We start from the raw sequence: 21,913 nt of genomic DNA on the forward strand, positions 1-21,913 counted from the left end.
TTTATATTCTCTTCATGTCAGTAGAATATAGGCTATAGATTGGTGTTGCTAGACTACCTGTAGGGCCACAATGTACCATTAATCTATTCAATTAATAGTGCTGTACCACCATTTGGTTTATTATCATTCTACAATTATTATTATCATTTTTACCTGTAGGCTTCTGTGTTTACTGAGAGTGGCTGTGGGATAACAAGCAAGGGTTCCGTTCAAGGTAAGTGCACAATGGTCGCATCTATTCCCCCAAGACGCACTGCCGTGCATAAATTGGACACGCATTTCTCCGTAATCCCTGGAGTGTCTAGCATGGCTCTGGCAATATGCCTGGTCTAACCCTATCTCATATTAAGCAGACGTCAATCCCCTCGTCATCCCTTGCGCCTTTGGAAATCACTTTCATGTGGACCACCAGCCATACCAACTCCAAGCTCTGAGGCATGTGCATAGTGGAGTAGGGTGTGCACGACATTTGAGGAACGGCGTGTATGCACTGCAAGGGGTCAATATTTACCACGTTACCAAAATATGTGTTATAACACTTATAAGTGAACTCTCGTAATTGGTCACATGGGCCTACTCGTTTCAAATTGATTAAAAGCACGCAGACATGAGTCCCTCACTTTGATTTGATATATAGTGCAGAGGCGCGCATGTGCATCCTTGTTATTTTAAAATGTCCAGACTGATCACATTTTTCCTGTCCGCTCTAGGCTTGTCTACATTCCTGATCTGGACCCTCAGAAGTCAATCTCTCTCACACACTCACATACACACGCACGCACGTGCACACACACACACACACACACATAGGTTAGGCGTCATAGTTCCCGAAAGGGTCTTTTTTTTCACGGGTACGGGGTGTGTCAGAGAGAGCGTTACAACGAGAGAGCAATGGGTGAGAGAGTGGCCATGGGTAGGAGGCAGCAGCAAGCTGTGACACAGGAGACGTTCTTGTGGGCGCGCTGAGCCCTGGGGCTGCAGCCACACTCAGCTCTTTGTTGTTTTCTCTCTGTGCTAAGCGAGGCAGAGTACTTTCCTGAGCCGGCCGGGGGATTAGTGTTACACGGCCTCTTTCTCCAGCTGCACACATGACCAGCGCCACAGGAGAGCCTCTAAAGGAAGCCTAAAAGAGGAGTGAGGGGTGAGAGGAAGAGAGAAAGGGGCGAGAGGAAGGGAGAGAGAGAGAGATGAACATCCGGTTTCTCAGACACTGAGTAATGTTGCAAGCTAAGCAAGTTCTCCAAACATCACAGTGCAGCTCCCCTTTCTCACTCCCACACACCCTTATGAGAAGACAGTACCTCACCTCCCTGTGCAGCTGTCTTCCCCACCTTACACCTCCTGTTTTAGTCCAGAGGCTCATCCCATTCATCTGGCTGGCCTCCCTCCACTCATCAGTCCCCTCAGTACTGCCAAATTCAAGGACACACAAAATGTGGAAGGGTATTGGGCCCTGCCTCAAGCCCCTGTAGTGAATGAAAGAACCATCGTTTTATTGGTGATATGGGTTCTCTGTGTGGGTAAATGTCCTCACCACAAGGTATATGACTCAAACATGCAGTAGACTATAGTAGACTTTACCTGCGCCTCATCGCTCCAAGCTGCACTGGGCTGCTGGCAGTCAACACTGGCGTGATTTCAAGGATTTGTTGTTCAGACCACAAGCAATCACGTTCATTCTCTGCACTCAGAATGTGATAGGCCGCAAACTACCCTTGGGATCCACGGCAAATGGACATAGTCATTATATAGATATAACATATGTTTACGGTATCTATTGGCATTTAACTAAGACATCTCATACACCTCTTAATTGACTACAGCCACTGTAAATGCCACAGTGGCTAGCTGATTGTGGCCCTCAAATGAATGGCACAAGCCGTTAAGCCTACATTATGAAAAATCGAACTAACATTAGAGCCAAACCCAATGATAGAGCTCCATCTAGTGGGAGAATAAAACATAATCTAATTTGTTGCCTGGAAATAAAGACACCTTTATTTGTATATTGTACACAAGGTCTAACCCCTCCTAAATACATACTATAATTGAGCATCATGGTGAGACAGCTGAATTGGTGTAAGTATATTATGCGGCTCTTGGCCCAGCTTTGTCCTTAAAAATTCAGGACAGTGTTGTACAGTAGTCTCACAAATCAGACAGTTGTTTCTGAAATATTCCATACAACTTTTGGAGCAGCGCAGCACTAATATATAAGAATGGAATTCGGGTCTAGTGTAGTTGCAGGTTCTGTAACTTTGCTTCAAATAATGTAATAATTGATTGTATTGGCTGGCAGTAATAAGAACAGCCTGGTCCTAAGTCTTAATGTAAAGTTTGCTGTAAAAGGGACCTGAGTGAGACAACATGATGGTATGAATCAGTTGGAATAATAGGAAGGCAAAATGTTCCACAGTTGTATTAAAAAGGTTCATTTCGTAGGTTTCATTGTTGCGATGAAAACATCAGCAAAAATCTCCGACATGAATAGGGCACATGCAAGACTCGGCTAGCTAAATAAAAGGTTAAATAAATAAAAAAAAACAGTAAAACTATAAGATATTCATCTTTTCAAATTGACAAAGACTTCAGATAAAATTGTAAAAGCAAATATTTGAGCAATGATATTAAATAAAACAGTGAAACTCACAACTTTAATAATCATGTTTATTACACAGTTTAACACAAGCTCCATGAGCTCCTGGGTAATTAAATATACAGAAGTTTGTCGGTCTGGAACTCAAGTCCTTGAGTCCAGGGTTCTGAGATCCAGCCAATGAGTCATTGGAGCTAAGTCAACAATGGCAGCTCAAATATACAAAGTGTGAATACAGAATAATGAGTTCACTTTTTTAAATTATTTTTTAATGAAAATAACTGAAAATTACATCCCAGATTGTTTCCTTCAACTTAGCCCACTTGAGGGTAGACAGTTCAACTCTTATCATATTCGTCTAGTCTAGTGCTACTGTTGCTTAAAACATTTTAGAGCTTGTCTTGTGAAGTTGCCTTCAAAAATTATTTATTACTAATGTCAAGTCTTTGTCCTTTCAGGCTAGATCAAATGGACGATCAAGCTGGATTAATACCATTTCAGTCACAAACTACATGTACCACCCAACTTATCTGCCTAACATTGGCTGTTTCCAAATCAGACCTACACCAAAAAGAAAGACTTTCCACCATTGAGAGAAAAAATATATAATGAAGGCTCAAAGGGCGATCTAAAAGGGCACCATTTTTTTTCTTTAGCAAAAACAACAAGGAGTATATCATTTGACTAAGTTGAGGGAAAACAGTAATTTGGAAGTTATATTCAGATACTGCTATCAATAGATCGCTGTCTCATTATTCTATTGTCCCACTTCATACAGTGTGGATGGGTCCACCGGTACTTAACTATCATCTTAATGACAGTGATTAATATTGTGGTGGGGCTGAGGCGGGATCCTGGGCATACCGTAGCCAAACAGAAAAAGTCCCCTAGAGGTTTCCAGAACCATAGTGACAGATTGAAAGCTATTTCTTATCATAGCCAAAAACACTCTCCAAGTCCCATCTCTCCCCACCCTTACCATCATCTCACAGGATAGTTGGAAGCACAGAGGGAGGAAAAAAAAGAATAAAAAATGTTTTTTTTTTAAAAAGACAAAAAAAAACTCTATCTTGGGAAAGCAAACCTTGGGTTCATAAAAAATTATAAGGAATGCTTCTTGGAATCAAATAAGAGTGGTCCTACATGGGTGCCGTTGGACATAGTGGCAGAAACAGACAGTGGGGTATACAATATGCAATCTGAAATATGTACAACACCGCAGCTGGACAGGTTTTGAAGAGGGTGAGGCAGGAGGATGGAGGTGAAGTGCGTAGGGAGAGGGAGGGTGTGGCTCAAAGAAATCACTCCGATGGAAACCAACAAGACTTTTTCCCTCTTTTCGTTCAAAGCTCCCCAAGCCTTCGAATATAAAAGGCAGATTCTCTGGTGTTATGCCTTGAGACTACATTGCATATTTCTGTGTCCATTCCCGGGCTATTCTGTTGTATCTGGAATGACAGCAGGATACAAATCACTTCCCTTGTAGCAGACAGGTTATACAAAAATGTGTTGAATGTTGAAAATGTGTAAGACCTACTTTTCCCTGTCTGTCTTGTAGATGCGGGCGATCTCAGGCACTAGTGGGTCGTCTGGGTTTGGGTCACACAGAAGTGAGCAGATGGACAGGAGGACTGTAGGACGACCAACAACAGTCACCACAGTTCTGACAATCAATGTAACTCTCTGACCTCTTCCTGAGCATAATTCGGGACATACTTACCAGGATCTGTTGTGAAAACTCAAACCATACTGGTTTAAACCAACCAAAACAAATGATCTAGACCCATATACAAATATAAACCAAGAGCACCATTTTGGACTTACCTTTGGAGATGGTGAGTGCTGGCGACCACTGCGACCTCAGGATGTCCAAGCAGATGCTGCCATTGCTGTTGATGTTCGGGTGGTAGATTCTTGTGGTGAATGCAACCTATAGGGAGGACATGTTTTTTTCCCCCTGTATTTTGCAAATGTATTACATTTTCACCGTCTCCTTTACCGCAATGACGAGACGTCGCATGCACTGAAAACAAACAGTCATGCATGACGGAATTTTACGATCATTGTAGGTCTAGCGCATAGCTACATTAAAAGTCTACCCACAAGTTCCAGGATAAGTCCTTACCTTTGGTGGTTTGAAGGGATAGTCAGTGGGGAAGTGAATGGTCAAGAAGAACACGCCGCCCTGATACGGACTGTCATTCTGCAGAAAGGAAAATAGATGGTTACTATATGACCCAGAGTAAAGGCTGTGAACCCCTAAACTTTAAAGAGCAGAACAAGGGGGTATACTTACAGGTCCCATTATTGTAGCCTGCCAGTGAAACACTAAGTAGGAGAGGAGAAAACTGTTTTAATACACTATGAGCACCATTACAAGTAAATAGTGCTTTAATTAGATTTCCGTGCCAGTATGCAAATGACAACTGGTGTCATTGATGAATACCAGCATCAATCGTTATTGGCTCCCATCTATAGGCTACATTTCATCAACAGTATTCTTGGAGTCAAATACTGTTTTCTGTGATTAAAGATATGAACCATCAAGAATATTGATTGAAATAGGTGGTGAAAGTCATTTGCAGGTGGTGGTGTTGTGTGATAGAGGTGACTTACTGTCATCTCCCACTGGTCCTGCGGAGCACTGTGCTGGAGGGTCACGAGCCAAATCATTTAACTCCTAGGAGAAAAAACTAAATAAAATAGAGTTCTAATTTCTTCCAAAAACTATAATAATAATACTTCCATGAACAATGCCTGTATTGTATTAGTAATTCAGCCAAACTGCATACAATGTCTCCAATGCTAAATGTGGGCTGGTATGTAGTAGGCTAGGCTCAGATTTGTTGCCAGAGGCCTATCAAAATGTAACTCATTTCAAGGACTACAAACAACATTGTGGTCAGACCTGTCCTGTACGGGTTTGCGGGATTCATGTTTACTACTGAGCATCGTTTCCGCCACAGCCATAACTGAAAGTCAGTTAAATGTCCTCAATGAAACAGAAATAGTACTGGATTTAGAATAGCATTGACGGATAAATATTTTCCTTTCCAAGTCAAACAATCTGTCAACTTCAATCGTTTTCATGAATCATTGATCAGCCAGTGTCAGATGAAGGCAACAGAGCATACAGAGTAACTTCATTTTGATACTGAAGACAATGGTAAAACTATTTTATAGCTTGTTCAAGTCAAGTTGCTGAAGTAACTACTGGCATTAGACAGGTCAGGACCATGGTAGCTATGCCAAACGTGATTTTTTGGGAGTGTAAACGATACCAGCAGCTGATGTTCATTTGTTTACAACAAGGAAGTAACGTTAGTAGGTAGTACTAGCTAGTAAGGAATTTCCCGAAAAACGTTAGCTTGCCAAGTGTAACTACCTAGCTATGATTAAAGCTAGCTAGCTATTTAGCCAAACTAACTAGCTACCACCGCCAGTATGCTAACTACCTAATTAACTAACTATAATAAGCTAATGGTAGCTTGCTAATCAAATTAGCTAACGTCGTTGCCTAGCTAGCTAGTAGCCAATAACTCATAGTTAACGTTAGTTACCTTGTTAGCTAGCATAGCGCACTGTTATCGATGTCATCTGCCGCTAAACTGTGCTAGCTAACTGACTAGTAGCCAGCAAGCTAACGCTAGTTTTCAAAAGCAAATTAATCTGATCAGAAGTTAGCCACCGACCAGGCGGTAGATGAGGAAAGCTGTCTAAATGTGGGCTAGCAAGCCGTTTTGCTTTAGTAGCCTAGCTCGTAATTAGGCCAAAAGGGGCTAGCAATTAGCTAGCACGGAAGCAAGATAACGTTACTTCCTTACCTTATGAATTCTTTTCAGGGCCATTGTTGTGTTCGTGCCGCTGTCAATGTATGGTCGGTTTACTTCTGCGAAATAACGATTATTGCCTCTCCACACAGATGTTACCCCCCCGGAGTTAAAATTAGCTAGCTACGTTTTTAAATTGTTGTCTTACAGTACAATGCGGCGACTGACTATCGGAGTAGCCTAGCGAAAGTGAAATACAGTGCGCTTCACCCGGCTCCTCCTAGCAGCTGTGGGCAGTGGGCACCGCATCACTTCTCGGTAGACTGTGATGCAATCGTCTGCTTGCGACACGCTACATCCGCTGGAAACCGTGGGACAGGTTAGAGCTATGCAATTGGCTACATAACTCCACTAGTTCCTCCCATATGACTCCTTGATTTGACTAATTTGTGCTATATTTTCTAATGATTAGCTAGATGTATAAATAGGATAGCCCACTTGTATCCATAATTAGGCCTACCCATGTTATGGTAAACTTTATATTCATATACAATAACTGTGGAACCATATGTACAAGGGATGGAGCTGCAACCTCATAGCTGTCAAAAAGAAATAGGCCTACAGAGATTGTTTCACCGTTTTCAGAGCTTTATTTTGTTCATGTAATATGCATAAGGTTACATCATAGAACATTTAGCCAAGCACACACATTTCTACAGTCATCACAAAGTCCTAGCCCGTCATGGCAACAAATCCAGATGAAGAGAAGACCCACCAATCCACGACTTCTATTGTAGCCATAGGCCTACATGGGAATGAGCAGTGGTGGGAAAAGTACCCAATAGTCATACTTGACTAAAAATAAAGATTCCTTAGAAAATGACTCAAGTAAAAGTTAAAGTCACCCAGTAAAATACTACCTTTGTAAAAGTATTTGGTTTGAAATATACTTAAGTATCAAAAGTTAAAGTATAAATCCTTTCAAATTCCTTATATTAAACAAACCAGACAGCACAATTTTCTTGTTTTTTAACAAATGTACTGATAGCCACGGGCAGACTCCAAAACTCAGACCTCATTTACAAACGAAGCATTTGTGTTTAGTGAGTCCACCAGATCAGACGCATTAGGGGAGATGACCAGGTTCGTTCTATTGATAAGTGCATGAATTTGAGAATGTTCCTGCCCTGCAAAGCATTCAAAATGTAACGGCTACTTTTGGGCGTCAGGGAAAATGTATGCAGTAAAAATAACATTATTCTCTTTATGAATGTAGCGAAGTAAAAGTAAAAGTTGTGAAACATATATAAATAGTTAAGTACAGATACCCCCCCCCCAAAAAAAAACGACTTAAGTAGTACTTTAAAGTAGTAGTGCTTTTAAGTACTTTCTACGTAGGTACTTTACACCACTGGGAATGAGTAAGGCATCCCAGCCAAGTTGTTTGAGCTAAGTCAGCAAAATTCGTTTCATTAGATGGATTCTTATGGGTTACAAATTGTAGAAATTACTAGAACAAAAATAAAATGTAATGGCCAATTAGGCCACATTATAGGTTGCACTGTATGTCTACCACCTGCCTATAATGTAAATTGTAAATGCTATTGTAAAGCGTATCCCCAATATACAGGTAGGTCTCTATAGGCTAAATTAAGATAAACCTACAATATTCATGATCGCATCATAGGCTACCTGTCTTTGGCCTGCTAAAAAAGATAGTTGAGATAAATACAAATAGTCTTCCAAGTGCTTGTGACACCACAGCACAGTGTGTTGTTGAGGTGGCAAAACAAGTTGTCCGTCTTTTCTAACTTACATTTTAGAATCCGCAGTGAATCTAGCCTACGGGAAGGTGCCCTCTACCTGCGGGCAAACATTCAGCACTACGCACAGCGCTGCGATGAGCGCGGACTGACTGGTCGCTGGTTTCAGAACCACGGACACTGAACAGCGCCGCGCTCTGGCAGCTTATATAATGAGAATATTCATTCAAAGCACCTGTTATGGGGCTGTGGCTGCAGGAAAACCTTCTGCCGTTAAGACTTCCACTTTCCTCTAATAGGCCTACTCATCCAAGATTCTTTGGCACCCAGACACATTTGGTCTGAGAGGCAGAACAGTTTGCGCAACCACATGCCATGGTTATTTGAAAGTTTCCAGGAAATGTGCTGTGTTGATTGGTTACGTATTCAATGTGCTCTTGTCACACACACACACACACACACACACATTTTGGGCTTGTCATCTCCTCTATTGATGCCACGTGTTCTCCCATAGGTCTCTCTGAATATTTGAAAATGTTGGAGAAATAACATCTCACACAAAAATCAATGGCACAATGTTTTACCCCAGGAACCTTCACCGATACAACCATACTAAATACAGTATTCGACAGACCTATGCGTCTCAGGCCACATCCCCACCCCTTTCAGCAAGTGCATAGAATACAAAAACATGGCGCGTGTGCGTGTTTTTGGGAAACCCCGGCTTTGCCTCCACCTGATGGCAGCATCAGGCAGCCCCGTGAAACATTTGCGTAGGAGTTCCCCTCAACGCCATGTCGGGGTGGTGCAGCGCGCAGTGAGGATCTCCTGAGCAGAGCTCGCTCTTTCCCACTCTCTCTCTCTCTGCCACCCCCTCCTAATTCGCTCCCTCCATCCTCCCCCACACGACAGCTTAGCACAGCACCCTCCTCAGCAGCATCCACCCTAACTGGGTAGCAGTAGTCATCCCCAGCGCAGGCAGTGATACACGGAGGGACGTATCCAAGTGATGCCACTGCACCAACCAAATCTCGCAACCGCGAAAACACACCGAGAATAAACAGTCACTTCCGCAAGGAGGACTAAAAACGAGTTTGCCTCAAGAGCGCAACTGCCCATGAAGATGTCTAACGTTGACATGGTCTTAAACGCCACCGATCGGGTAGTAAAAAGTGAGTGCATTTTCTTTGTTTTTTTGATTATTTTATAGGCTATTAAGAGCTATACGCTATTAATTGTGTGCCGTTTAAGATCTCGTTTAGGGTTGGGTTGCGTCATGTGGATGTCTGATGTGCTATATAAATAATTGTATTTTGCTCGGAACCTGTGATGTTGATAAACAGTGAAAGGCAGTGACTGTGTTTATAGCTATAGCCTACAGACTGTGTGTGTGTGTGTGTGTGTGTGTGTGTGTGTGGGGGGGGGGGGTAACTCTTCCTAATCGTGTCCCGGCAATATGTTTTTCACTGTCCCAATGTGATTGAATTTAGTCATGGACAGACAGAAGAAGAGACTAAATGAGGCCGTGTTGCCGTGGACGTCTTTGCGGTTGAGGCAGTGATGCAGCATGATTTCGCTGGCACCGTGATAGAGGGCGCTTGGTGAATACGTGGATCTACGTACTCACTTGGGGGATGGGGTGGGTTGCAATCTATATTGGAATTGTATGTGGCAGTTTTCACTGTCGATGAGTAAAACATATAGATTATTTTTGCTTGGATCTTGAGTTTGAAACTACGCACTCGTTTCGATTAGGCCTATATTCACGTTTCTTTGGCACGTGTGCCAATAAAATATATGCTGCTATGATGTAGGCTATTAGTATGCATATCATAGAAAATATAACATAATGTAGACCTGTAGTCTTTTCTTTCAATAGCCCTATTGTCTCTGCAATATCATTTTCTGGCGTCAAAAGTGCTGTCGTCTGCAATGATGTATAGGGGCTATGCCACAAGTAAAATAGTGTCGACTGAGCTTCAATAATAAGTCACTGTCTTTGCCGTCTCGTTCATGTTAAATGGCGTTTTATTATAAATGTGCCATCCCGTGGGATTTCTGACAGTTTTAGTCATTTTACGGTGGTGCGTCAGGGCTCCTCCTTGGGGTTGCCGCTTTCCAATATTGGAATAGTTTATTTCTGACGCATTTTATTTACAATTGGAGTCTCAATTGCACACCCAACCCCATGGCACTTGTCTGCAATCATATTGCACTTGTCTGCAATCGCAGACGAGGTTTAATCTAATGTAAACCCGAGTTCGGTGCTGCAGCTATCCAGGCCCGGACAGCAGCATTGTGATATATTGAATATGCATTGTTTAAAATACAAATACTGTAGCACTTGATTGAAAATAGGGCTATACATCTACTCTTCGGTTTATCGTAGTGTAAGGGTGGGAACCTTATGTGGTCTGTGTTTCATAGGGGAGTCTAATCTCTTACAGAACATGTGAAAGTATAAAATCAAGATGATCACTGCCTGCTAGACCCACCAAGCCCCTGACAACTGTCACATACAGGTCGTGTGCCCCTGCTCAGAAGTTGCATGCATCAACCAATGGCTGGGTGTCACGTCATCGACTGTGCTGCCAAGCATCAGATTGCTATAACATGTGGTTAGTTTATAAGTAAAATAACTATCCAGGCATTGTACAATCTGGCATGTGCTTACCTGTTGTGGAAAGATTCTGTCTGTAAACCAAGATAATCTGTTTGGATTTAATGGGATGCTAGGATAAGGAGCAGCAGTAGTTCCCGTGTTTTGCTTGTCTTCACTGGTCATTTGGACAAATCACGATTTCGAGGGTGTTACAGGCTGACTACACCGCTCGCGTCGTGTGCTCGCGTTACAAAATAAATGTAGAAATCGATATTATTCAATTATTGCACCCACACTGCTCGTGCGCGCCAACAAGCCTCTGCGTTGCCAAGGGTTAAAATAGAAGTCAGTTCTATTTGTGACGCAGATTGCGCAAGTCCTGCCTCTCCCATCTCCCCATTGGTTTATAGAAGCAGGTACCCATGTGCCATCTCCTCTTTGGTTATACCCACGTGGGTGACTGAAAGACGAACGAGGTCAGTGGCGGTAATGCACCTAATTTATGAAAGTTGCCAATCGCAATATAAAGTCAAGAGAAGAAAAGGCCTGGAAGGAAGAGAGATGACTAGAAACGATTCGGTTGACCATTTTATGTGTGGATTAATTGGCGGAATAGAGGACCTTATTTCAGGTAAAATAACTCAATGTTTATATCCCAGGACAAATTAGCAACAGCAAGCTAGCTAAATAGGACAAATTAGCTTGTAGCAAGTGCAAGCTAACTAGCTAAATTGCCATAAATGTTTAATGCTTTTCGACCTGTCCCCAAATTAATATAATTGGTTCAGAGTTTGTTTTGATATTTTAACCTGCGTGTTGTGATCGCGTTTGGTGTGGGGGGACAAAATACATTTATGCACGATGGAGCACGTGCGCAGCCGGTTTGGGTTCCGTGTTAGCATCTTTCGAATTTGGGAAGGGGAGGTGGCGCATAACTTGCAAAGACAGAAGGTGGTGGTCCTCGTTCTAACATTTTCTTGATCTCTTCTCTTAACATGTATGGACCCAGAACTTTTTTTTTTAAGAAGTGGATCAGCTTAATATTGCGGAAAGATTGTTGCTTCCATCAATGTAATTGTCTGCATCATTTCCAATCCCCCATATATATATTTTTGTAAATATATATATCCATATACATACACATATGCATACATAAATACACATACCTATATAGACATACTGTCACGAGCGTCTAAAGGAGTAGACCAAGGCGCAGCGTACTTAAGAGTTCCACATGTTTAATAAATATGAAACTCACCAAAATAGAGAACAAAACAAAGAAACAAAGAAATACAAAAACATAGAAAAAGGAACATAGAACGCCCACCCCAGTCACTCCCTGGCCTAACCAAAATAGAGAACAAAACCCTCTCTATGGCCAGGGTGTGACACATACATACTTTTTTAGAATATACCTTTATTATTCCCCGCAAACCCTACCACCCCTCCAACAATTGGAGTAAACTAATAAACAATACCACTTAGGCTTCTACCTTCAGTATATACATCTTATACACATTTTACAGACACAATCTATTTTACAATTGTTATATTTTGTTTGTTTTTAGTCCTTCCTCTATTTCTGATATCCATCCAGTTTGATTTCTATTTGTAACTGTGCTATTTCACAAAATATCTGAACCTATATACATTTTACAGACCCTGTATGTTTTACACTGGTTATCTTGATATTAGTCCCACCCTTCAGCTCCATTCAACCCCTCCCATCTATCTCTCAACACCATCCATTTTGGATTTCTATTTGCCATATATTTTTCAATTGTGCTGTGATGATTGACAAAAGTACTGAACCTTTCTATTCTCATAGCTTCTACAGATTGTAAATTAAAAATAAACATTTTTGCTAAAATAATAATTATAATTTTGATTGATTGACTATGGCTTTTCAAATCGCCCAGTATTGCTATCTGCAGCATTAGTTCTAGGAAAATGTTGCAATTCTTCAGCCATTCCTGGACCTGTGACCAAAAACGAGCTACATATGGACAATACCAAAATAAATGATCTAATGACTCTGCCTCCTCACAGCAGAATCTGCAGAGCTGGGAAGATTGTATCCCCCATATATATAACATTCTATTGGTTGTGAAGTTTTGAATCCGGCGTTGTTTTGCGTATCAATTCATAAACCATGTGCCATGGAATGGGTGCATCGAAAATCTCTTCCCAACTATTTTGCAATTTATATGGCACAGCTGTCAGGTTTTTGGTCCTTAAATGAAATTGGTATATGTTTTTATTTATCACACCTTCTTTAACCATTTATGTTCTTTAATACAGGGCCGACATACAAGTTCCTTACTTTTTTCCCTTTCTACTTGCCTCTTCCATTTTTGTGGTATTGCTGCAATTAGTTGGTTGTAATTTTGGGTAGAGCAGACATTTCCATATGTCTGTGTTAGCTGCATGTGTGACATCACTCCACCTGTCCTATTTATGATATCATTCACAAAAATACCTTGTTTAAACATTTCTTCGAAAAATATGTTTTTTTTAATCAATTAATATATTTGAGTTTAACCACAATATTTGTTGTATTATTTGTTCTGTCTTTTCAGGTGGATTAAACTGAAATTGCAACCAACTTTCTAAGGCTTGTTTAAAAAATAACGATATTTGAGATGATTTCCTTTTCAAAACAACCAAAAGTGAGCATGTGTAATCTGAATAAAGGGAAAAAGGCCATTCTTGAACATAGGATGAGACATTCTTACCAATTTACTAGAGAACCCATTTTGATTTAAGTATAACTTTTGTATGACTGATGCCTTTAGTGAGAAGTCTAATGCTTTAATATTTAATAATTTCTACCCTCTGAATTCATATTCGTTATATAAATAGGCCCTTTTAATTTCGTCTGGCTTGCCATTCCAAATAAAATTCAATATTTTTTGTTCATATAATTTAAAAATAGCAGGTCACTAGGTGTAGGCAAAACAATAAGCAAATAGGTAAACTGTGATATGACTAAAGAGTTAATCAGGGTGATTTTTCCACAAATATACAGGTATTTTCCTTTCCATGGTAGCAAGATCTTATCTATTTTGCTAACTTTCTATAAAAATGTATTGGAGTGAGATCATTTCTTTCTTTTGCGATTTGTATACCGAGTATGTCCACATCTCCGTCAGACCATTTAATTGGTAAACTACACGGTAATGTAAAATGTGCATTTTTTTGTGATCCAATACATAATACACTTATCATAATTTGGTTTTAATCCAGAGAGGATAGCAAAAGTATCTAGATCCTCTAATTGTGGTTTTAAAAGAAAACATGAATCATCAGCGTACAATGACACTTTAGTTTTTAAGCCACGGATTTCTAATCCCTTAATATTATTTTCTGATCTAATCTTAACAGCTAACATTTCAATGGCAATAATAAATAAATATGCCGATAGTGGACAACCTTGTTTTACTCCTCTAGATAGTTTAAAACTTTGAGATGTAGCCATTATTTACTATTTTACACCTAGGGTTACTATACATAACTTTAACCCATTTTATAAGAGATTCTCCAAAATTGAAATATTCTAGGCATTTATATATAAACTCCAGTTGTACTTTTTCAAAAGCCTTTTCAAAATCAGCTATGAAAACCAGGCCTGGTGTCCCCGATATTTCATAGTATTCTATTGTTTCCAGTACTTGTCTTATATTATCTCCAATGTACCGTCTATGTAAAAAACCTGTCTGATTAGGATGAATAATATCTGACAATACTTTAATTCTATGCACCAAGCATTTTGCTAGGATTTTTGCATCACAACACTGAAGTGTAAGAGGTCTCCAATTTTCTAAATGGACTGGATCTTTATATATACACCACTTGGGTCCTGTTTCAGTAATAATGATATTGGACCTTGTTGCGTGTCTGATAATCTACCATTTATATAGGAGTGGTTAAAACATGCTAATAATGGTCCTCTGAGTATATCAAAAAAAGTTTTGTATACTTCCACTGGTATGCCATCCAGCCCTGACGTTTTCCCAGCCTTAAAGGCTTTAATTGCATCAAGAAGTTCCTCTGTAATTTGACCTTCACATGAGTCTTTCTGTACAGATGTTAATTTTACATTATTATTAGGAGGAAAAAAATCCATACAATTACTTTCAGTTAGTGGAGATGGAAACGAAAACATTCTTAAAGTACTTTACTTCCTCTTTCAAAATATCATTCGGTGAATCATGCGTGACGCCATCATTTGTAACAAGTTATCACATTTGTGGTAGCATTTCTATATTGGAAAAGAATTTGGTGCATTTTTCCCCATATTCCATCCAGTTCGCTTTATTTTTATAATATATTACACTGGATCTTTCTTGAATAAGTACCTCCATTTATTTTTCCTCTAACTTAATTCTGTGCCTCTATGGTACAACCCAGACCTTAAGCAGCTGACCAATTACATGAGACTTTAGTTCATGTAACCAAGGTTAACCAAGAGTACATATAAACCAGAGGAGGCTGGTGGGAGGAGCTATAGGAGGACAGGCTCATTGTAATGGCTGTAATGGATTAACTAGAACTGTAGCAAACATATTGAAACCACGTTTGACTCAGTTCCATAAATTACATTCCAGCCATGACAATGAGCCCGTCCTCCTATAGCTTCTCCCACCAGCCTCCTCTGATATAAACTGATAGGCCTATACAACATGGGAATAATTTCCAGTCTTGGATCTCGTCTCGGCTTGCTCTTCTCATGCAGTATTGGTAGGCGTAGTGTTGCGATTTGTTTCAGAATGAGCGGCTCTTCAAATTGTCCCAGTGCACCTACAGTACTACGATGGGCAGGGCAACATGATTTGATGATGCTATGGTGGGACCATCCCCACATCCAATAGGTCAAAGCTACAAAAACACAGATGGAGCCTATAATATGTCACATACAGGCTCAGGCCTATACAGTTTAGATCACTCCCACACATTAATATTGCCTAAAGGTACTTGGGAAAAAATGTCATATCATGACACAAAGTGAGACCCAGATGGTTGGAGTCTTACAATGTTTATTAATCCAAAAGGAGGAGTAGGCAAGAGAATGGTCGTGGACAGGCAAAAGGTCAAAACCAGATCAGAGTCCAGAAGGTACAGGCTCATGGTTAAGGCAGGCAGACTGGTCAGGCAAGCAGGTACAGAGTCCAGAAACAGGCAAGGGTCAAAACCAGGAAGACCAGAAAAAGGAGAATAGCAACAAGCATGCGACCGGGAAAACCGCTGGCTGGCTGACTTGGAACATACAAGACGAACTGGCACAGAGAGACAGGAAACACAGGGATAAATACACTGGGGAAAACAAGCTACACCTGGAGGGCGTGGAGACAACAACGAGGACAGGTGAAACAGATCAGGGTGTGACACATATATGACTGGTATTGGATGTATCAACTTTTGGGGGGTGAATATGCATAGGCTGTCTTCTTGTAATGTATTCCTGCATACTAACGCACTTGTTAGTTCAGTAAGTAACCATTTCCATTGAAGACATCATTTATTTGTCTTATGTTTAATCTTTTTGGGGCTATTGCCAATAGGAGAATTTAATAATCGCTTTAGAAGCAGAGCATATTTAAGTCGTAACGAGTTAGCAAAAGAATGTGCTGCAGGATAGTAAGTCAGCAAGCATTGCAAGGACAGATCCCTTAATACTCAATTCCATTCTGAGAGGGCATAGCTACATAGTTTTGGAAAGAGACTGCTTTGAACAGGTGACAATAGAGACAGCAGACCGATGTGTGTTTTCTGTGCTGCATCTCAACGAGTGAGCGTTTCTGCAGAGAGGACGAAGGGTTTTGACAGTGGAATGGGTTCACTCAAAGTTGACTGTAGTTGTTAATGTAGAGCACAATTCTCTCCAAGGAACATCCTGTCTTCCGTGGGTCTGTTGCATTGTAAGGGAGGAGGGATATGCTGGATGAACCACTGCAACTGTGTATTGAATGTGAAGGGATTTCAGGATGACCACAGCCAGATCAATGCCTGTGCCATCCCTGGCAGGACTGGTAAATGCAGCAATCTCATAGCACTAGAAATTCATTAACCGATTAATCAATTTGAGTAATATCTTCATGCTGCTCACAAAAACATCTCTTTTGAGGTTTCTGAAGATTGATGAATTGTGGTACTACTTGGTGCTTGTTTAGAGCTCCTAATACCCTACAAAGCTACAGCTGTGGCAAATACAGTACCAGTCAAAAGTTTGGCCACACCTAATAATTTTATATTTGAGATTCTTCAAAGTAGCCACCCTTTGCCTTGATGACTGTTTTGCACACTCTTGGCATTCTCTCAACCAGCTTCATGAGGTAGTCACCTGCAATGCATTTCAATTAACAGGTATGCCCTGTTAAATAGTGGAATTTATTTCCTTAATGCATTTGAGCCAATCAGTTGTTGTGACAAGGTAGGGGTGGTAAAAGACCAAGTCCATATTATGGCAAGAACAGCTCAAATAAGCAAAGAGAAATGACAGTCCATCATTAATTTCCCTGACTGACTGACCTTCAGTCAATCAGGAAAATGTCAAGTAACAGACACATCTCAACATCAACTGTTCAGTGGAGACTGTGTAAATTAGGCCTTCATGGTCGAATTGGTGCAAATAAACAACTACTAAAGGACACCAATAAGAAGAGACTTGCTTGGGCCAAGAAACATGCGCATGGAACAATAGACTCATGGAAATCTGTCCTTTGGTCTGATGAGTCCAAATGTGGGATTTTTGGTTCCAACCGCCGGGTCTTTGTGAGACGCAGAGTAGGGGAACGGATGATCTCCACGTGTGGTTCCCATCGTAAAGCATGGAGGAGGAGGTGTGATGGTGTGGGGGTGCTTTGCTGGTAACACTGTCAGTGATTTATTTAGAATTCAAGTCACACTTAACCAGCATGGCTACCACAGCATTCTGCAGCGATACGCCATCCCATCTGGTTTGCGCTTAGTGGGACTATCATTTGTTTCTCAACAGGACAATGACCTAAAACAGACCTCCAGACTGTGTAAGGGCTATTTGACCAAGAAGGAAAGTGAAGGAGTGCTGCATCAGATGACCTGGCATCCACAATCGCCCGACCTCAACCCAATTAACATGGTTTGGGATGAGTTGGACCGCAGAGTGAAGGAAAAGCAGCCAACAAGTGCTCAGCATATGTGGGAACTCCTTCAAGACTGTTGGAAAAGAATTCCAAGAGTGTGCAAAGCTGTCATCAAGGCAAATGGTGGCTACTTTTAAGAATCTAAAGTATAACATTTATTTTGATTTGTTTAACACTTTTTGGTTACTTCCTGATTCCATATGTGTTATTTCATAGTATTGATGTCTTCACTATTATTCTACAATGTAGAAAATAGTACAAATAAAGGAAAGCTTACTTCATTGTTTTATTTTCATTATTTTCACTGCATCAGGGATAGAGTGAAGGGTGCTGTTTTCACACCAGAGTAGAGTACAGTATAATTGACTGTATTGTACTTTACTGTATTTTATACTGTACTGAACTGTACTCTATTGTACTGTATCTACTGTATACTGTACTGTGATGTCCAAACTTGTGAAACATAGATGTCTATGATTGGTAAAGATTTGGACCACTCCGGACCAACTCAATCTTGATTTGATCTGGTCTTGTTTGTGTGCAGAGCTCATCAGAATAATAGCCAGTGTGTAAAAATAATATCCAAACACTTATTGTAGTACAATAACCAAAACAATTTTTTTAAAGTCAAGATGTCATAGCTGACACCCCATTATTTCTACTGACATCTTGGAATCTTAATTCGGAGTAGATATTTAACAAGAGTTTTTGAAAAACACAGCCGCATAAAAATCGGAGGGAAATTTGATTGTCATTCCATTATCAAACCTTACATCTGCAGGTTCTTCTAGTAAATGTGTTTTAACATTTTCCAGGGGAAATTGTTCAAAGTAGTCCTTGTGCATAGAGTTGTATGGTTTGTTTAACTTTGCAACCAATGGTTTTTGTTTGGCAGAGTGTTAACATGAAAAATGGGAGTCTGCGTCATTCAGTTAACATGGAATTGCCCCGAAGCAAAGCTTAGCACATAGCTAAACATACTGGCCTATAAATGACTCGCCTGTGTTTAAGCGTTTGTTTTCCTGTTTGATTTTACTCAGCTCTTATTTTTACAATGTCACACTTACTCTTATGTTCTCTTACAGTTATATATCAGGTGGTAAGATGTTAACCTCTGATGTTGTCACATAATTTCCCTCTGGTACTCAGTGATGGATACTATCATATGTCCACTTGCTACATCCTCCCACGTAACAAGATAGCGTCAGAATGGCATGTGCTACATTCACAGTGGCATGAGTACTGTTTTACTGGTTCAAGAAGAGCCCTCTATTTACAAGTAGGGTCTCGGGAGTGTGTATTGACCGCACTCTTCAGCACTGTGATACATGATTGGCCCACACAGGAAATGTAACAGAGAGGGAAGAGGGTTCATTGAAAAAGCTGTCCTAGGTGCTGTTCTTCTGTCACACAGCTGGACTACTGTACCTTCTCTGTGTAGGAGGATGGGTGGCCACCAGGGATCATGGTGATTTTAGTCTTGGTATAGAGGAATGAGGATATTAGTGATGCCTATGAGTAGGGTTATTGTGACCAGGACATGAACTGGCTATTGGAGGAGTGGAGACTGTGTCTGCCACTTGGCCTGGTCACATGTCAGGGCATCTCTGGAGACTGTGAACAAGCTAGGCTCAGAGCGGCCTACTTTGTCTTAGATTCTAGGACACTATAGGTGTTAGTTCTGGTGGGGCTCGGTAAATCACTGTGGATCGAATGCCTTTTGTCTGAGAGAGGGAACCCTGACAATAGCAGATTTATTTTCAGAACAAAACGGAGACAATCATGGAAAGGGCTGACATATCAGTACAGGCACTTCTGGATTTAGACAGCCAGTCAGTAAGCACACAGGGGGAATCTCTCTTCTGAAATATGATTATGACATATGCAGTCGCTCCGTTTTTCTCCCCCAAAGCTCAGGCTGGATAGAGATCTTTCTAAAAATGGTGACCATCCTTTGGACATCCATATTTACAATAAACATTCAGCCGTTTCTGATCCGTTTCTCTACACCCACAATCAGATTCCTGACATTCAGTGTGAAAATGCACAGCTAGTTGTTGGGTGTTTGTGTTCCCACTGTTTGTGAAAGTAGTGTGTTATGGGTCAGATCGGGTTCACGTGTAAGGGTCTGTGGGAGAAGAGGCCTTTCACCATTCTGCTATACCTATGCTTGAGAAATGAGTTTCACTTTTAGATGTCGTATAATGTTGGTATGATTCTGCTAGGTGTCTGTATCCATGGAAATGTGTCACTCTTTGTTGAATTGTTTTCTGTGGAAGCAATTTTTTTTTTTTTTTTTTGACGTGTCCTGTTCTCATAAGCGTTTGTGTTTTATTACTGTGATGGATGCTATATAAGTGTGTGCTTTTTGTTTTTTGAGAATAATATCAGTGACATGGTGGCTCATTGGCCAGACAGCGTAGAGCCCACCCCCTGAGATGTGTGGACATGGTGTATCTTGATGGTGTGATACCCTGCGCCCAGCTTGCCCCCTCTGAAGGCTATCTGCATGCATGATACTCACAAGCTTTATTTAGCAGTTTGGGTGAATTATTTAAGGATCGGTTTGCAGCAGTGTTTTACTGCACACAGGCCTCTTACATAATGAAACTTCCCTGAGGTCTAGCTATGAGGGGGTAGAGGAGGGAGATGGAGTCAGGAAGAGTAGTGTAGTGTAGTGGAGAGGACAAATCTAAAGGATAGAGTAAGGGGGGGGTGGAGGAGAGAGACACTCGCACATGATTGCACACACGCATGAGCGCTCTTACAGTAGAAACAGTCATCAACAAGTTTATTTTGTTTTATCCATCAGATATTGACTGAATTATGGCACATAAAACATTTTACTGGCACGTACAAATAATGGAGTTCAGGGATTTTGGTGGGAATTTAGGTATTCAATTAAAATAAAATAAATGATATGTTCCTAATTTGCATAAATATACGGTGTGTATTTGCATATACTGTATGAATTCATTAACGTAAAGGGGTGGAACATGGCTGCAAACACCAAAAATGGGTAGGTGCACCCGATTCAGCTGCCCTGTACACACCGGGTAGGCGACGTGTTCCCATTTTGAACCATTTAATGTTTTTTTTTTAAACATTTTATTTTTCACCCCTTTTTCTCCCCAATTTCGTGATATTCAATTGGTAGTTAGTCTTGTCCCATCACTGCAACTGCCGTACGGACTCGGGAGAGGCGAAGGTCGAGAGTCAACACGACCCCGCCAAGCCGCACTGCTTCTTGACACACTGCTCGCTTAACCCGGGAGCCAGCCGCACCAATGTGTCAGAGGAAACGCCATACAGCTTGGCGACCGACGTCAGTGTGCATGTGCCCGGGAGCAAATCAAATGCACTGTAGGCCTACCAATGGACAATCGGATGGCTCATCCGTGCCTGCAGTAACGTAGCAGGCGTAAAAGAAAGCTACAGCACAATTGAGACTGAGATTTCAAAACTTTTAAAACCACAACTAAGAAGAGACTGTTAACGAATACAGCAAAGAGCTACCATAAAATGTGTATTCTACCTACTTCCACTCATACTACAACCAGCAGTGAAGTTGCACCGAATGAGTAGGAAAGTGTATGGATAGGTTTGCCTTGTTATTATTGGGTCTTTTTTTTTATATTGTGGAATATTTCACTTTGTCTAGGCTCAGGCTAAGACCCAGATGCAGACACAGGAGGTGGATAATATGAGTGTCAGAGTTTATTACAGTACAAGGGGCAGGCAATCGGTAGGTCAAGACAGGCAAAGAGTCGTAATCCAAATCAGAGGCAGGCAGGATCAGGGCAGGCAGGATCAGGACAGGCAGAAAGGTCAGAACTGGGAAGACTAGAAAAAACTAAAGCACAGGAAACACGGGATCATGCTGTTAGAACTTGGCGGGACAAGACAGAAAACACAGCTATAACTATGCGAGGTAATGGGAGACACCTGTTGGGGGTTGGAGACAATCACAACACAGGTGAAACAGATCAGGGTGTGACATTCTCTGGTCATATGAGTAACAACATGAATTTGTGCACGAGGCAGAAATTGCGGTGCGACTT

General features: G+C 41.0%; 2 protein-coding genes across 4 annotated transcripts in view; one reads left to right on the forward strand and one right to left on the reverse strand.

Annotated features, from left to right (window-relative positions):
• Window positions 1-2,650: 2,650 nt before the first annotated feature.
• LOC106603036 (ubiquitin-conjugating enzyme E2 D2) lies at window positions 2,651-6,725 on the reverse strand. Its single transcript, XM_014196156.2, has 7 exons — window positions 6,421-6,725; window positions 5,213-5,276; window positions 4,893-4,924; window positions 4,722-4,799; window positions 4,421-4,526; window positions 4,134-4,227; window positions 2,651-4,044 (listed from the first exon to the last, which is right to left on the reverse strand). The coding sequence occupies exons 1-7, from the start codon at window positions 6,442-6,444 to the stop codon at window positions 3,999-4,001; spliced, it is 444 nt and encodes a 147-aa protein (XP_014051631.1). The 5' UTR covers window positions 6,445-6,725; the 3' UTR covers window positions 2,651-3,998.
• A 2,196-nt stretch (window positions 6,726-8,921) lies between these two features.
• Window positions 8,922-21,913, forward strand: part of LOC106603034 (serine/threonine-protein phosphatase 2B catalytic subunit alpha isoform) — a 54,527-nt gene continuing 41,535 nt past the window's right edge. The window contains exon 1 of one of the 3 annotated variants that reach the window (XM_014196149.2): window positions 8,922-9,301. In XM_014196149.2, coding sequence (XP_014051624.1) covers window positions 9,247-9,301 — 55 coding nt within the window. In that variant the 5' untranslated portion in view covers window positions 8,922-9,246. Of the gene's footprint in view, window positions 9,302-16,165; window positions 16,220-21,913 lie in introns of those variants that run through there. The other 2 variants (XM_014196148.2, XM_014196151.2) reach the window with 2 other exon arrangements.

Source organism: Salmo salar, chromosome ssa04 (assembly GCF_905237065.1).
Source record: "Salmo salar chromosome ssa04, Ssal_v3.1, whole genome shotgun sequence".
NCBI lineage: Eukaryota > Metazoa > Chordata > Actinopteri > Salmoniformes > Salmonidae > Salmo > Salmo salar.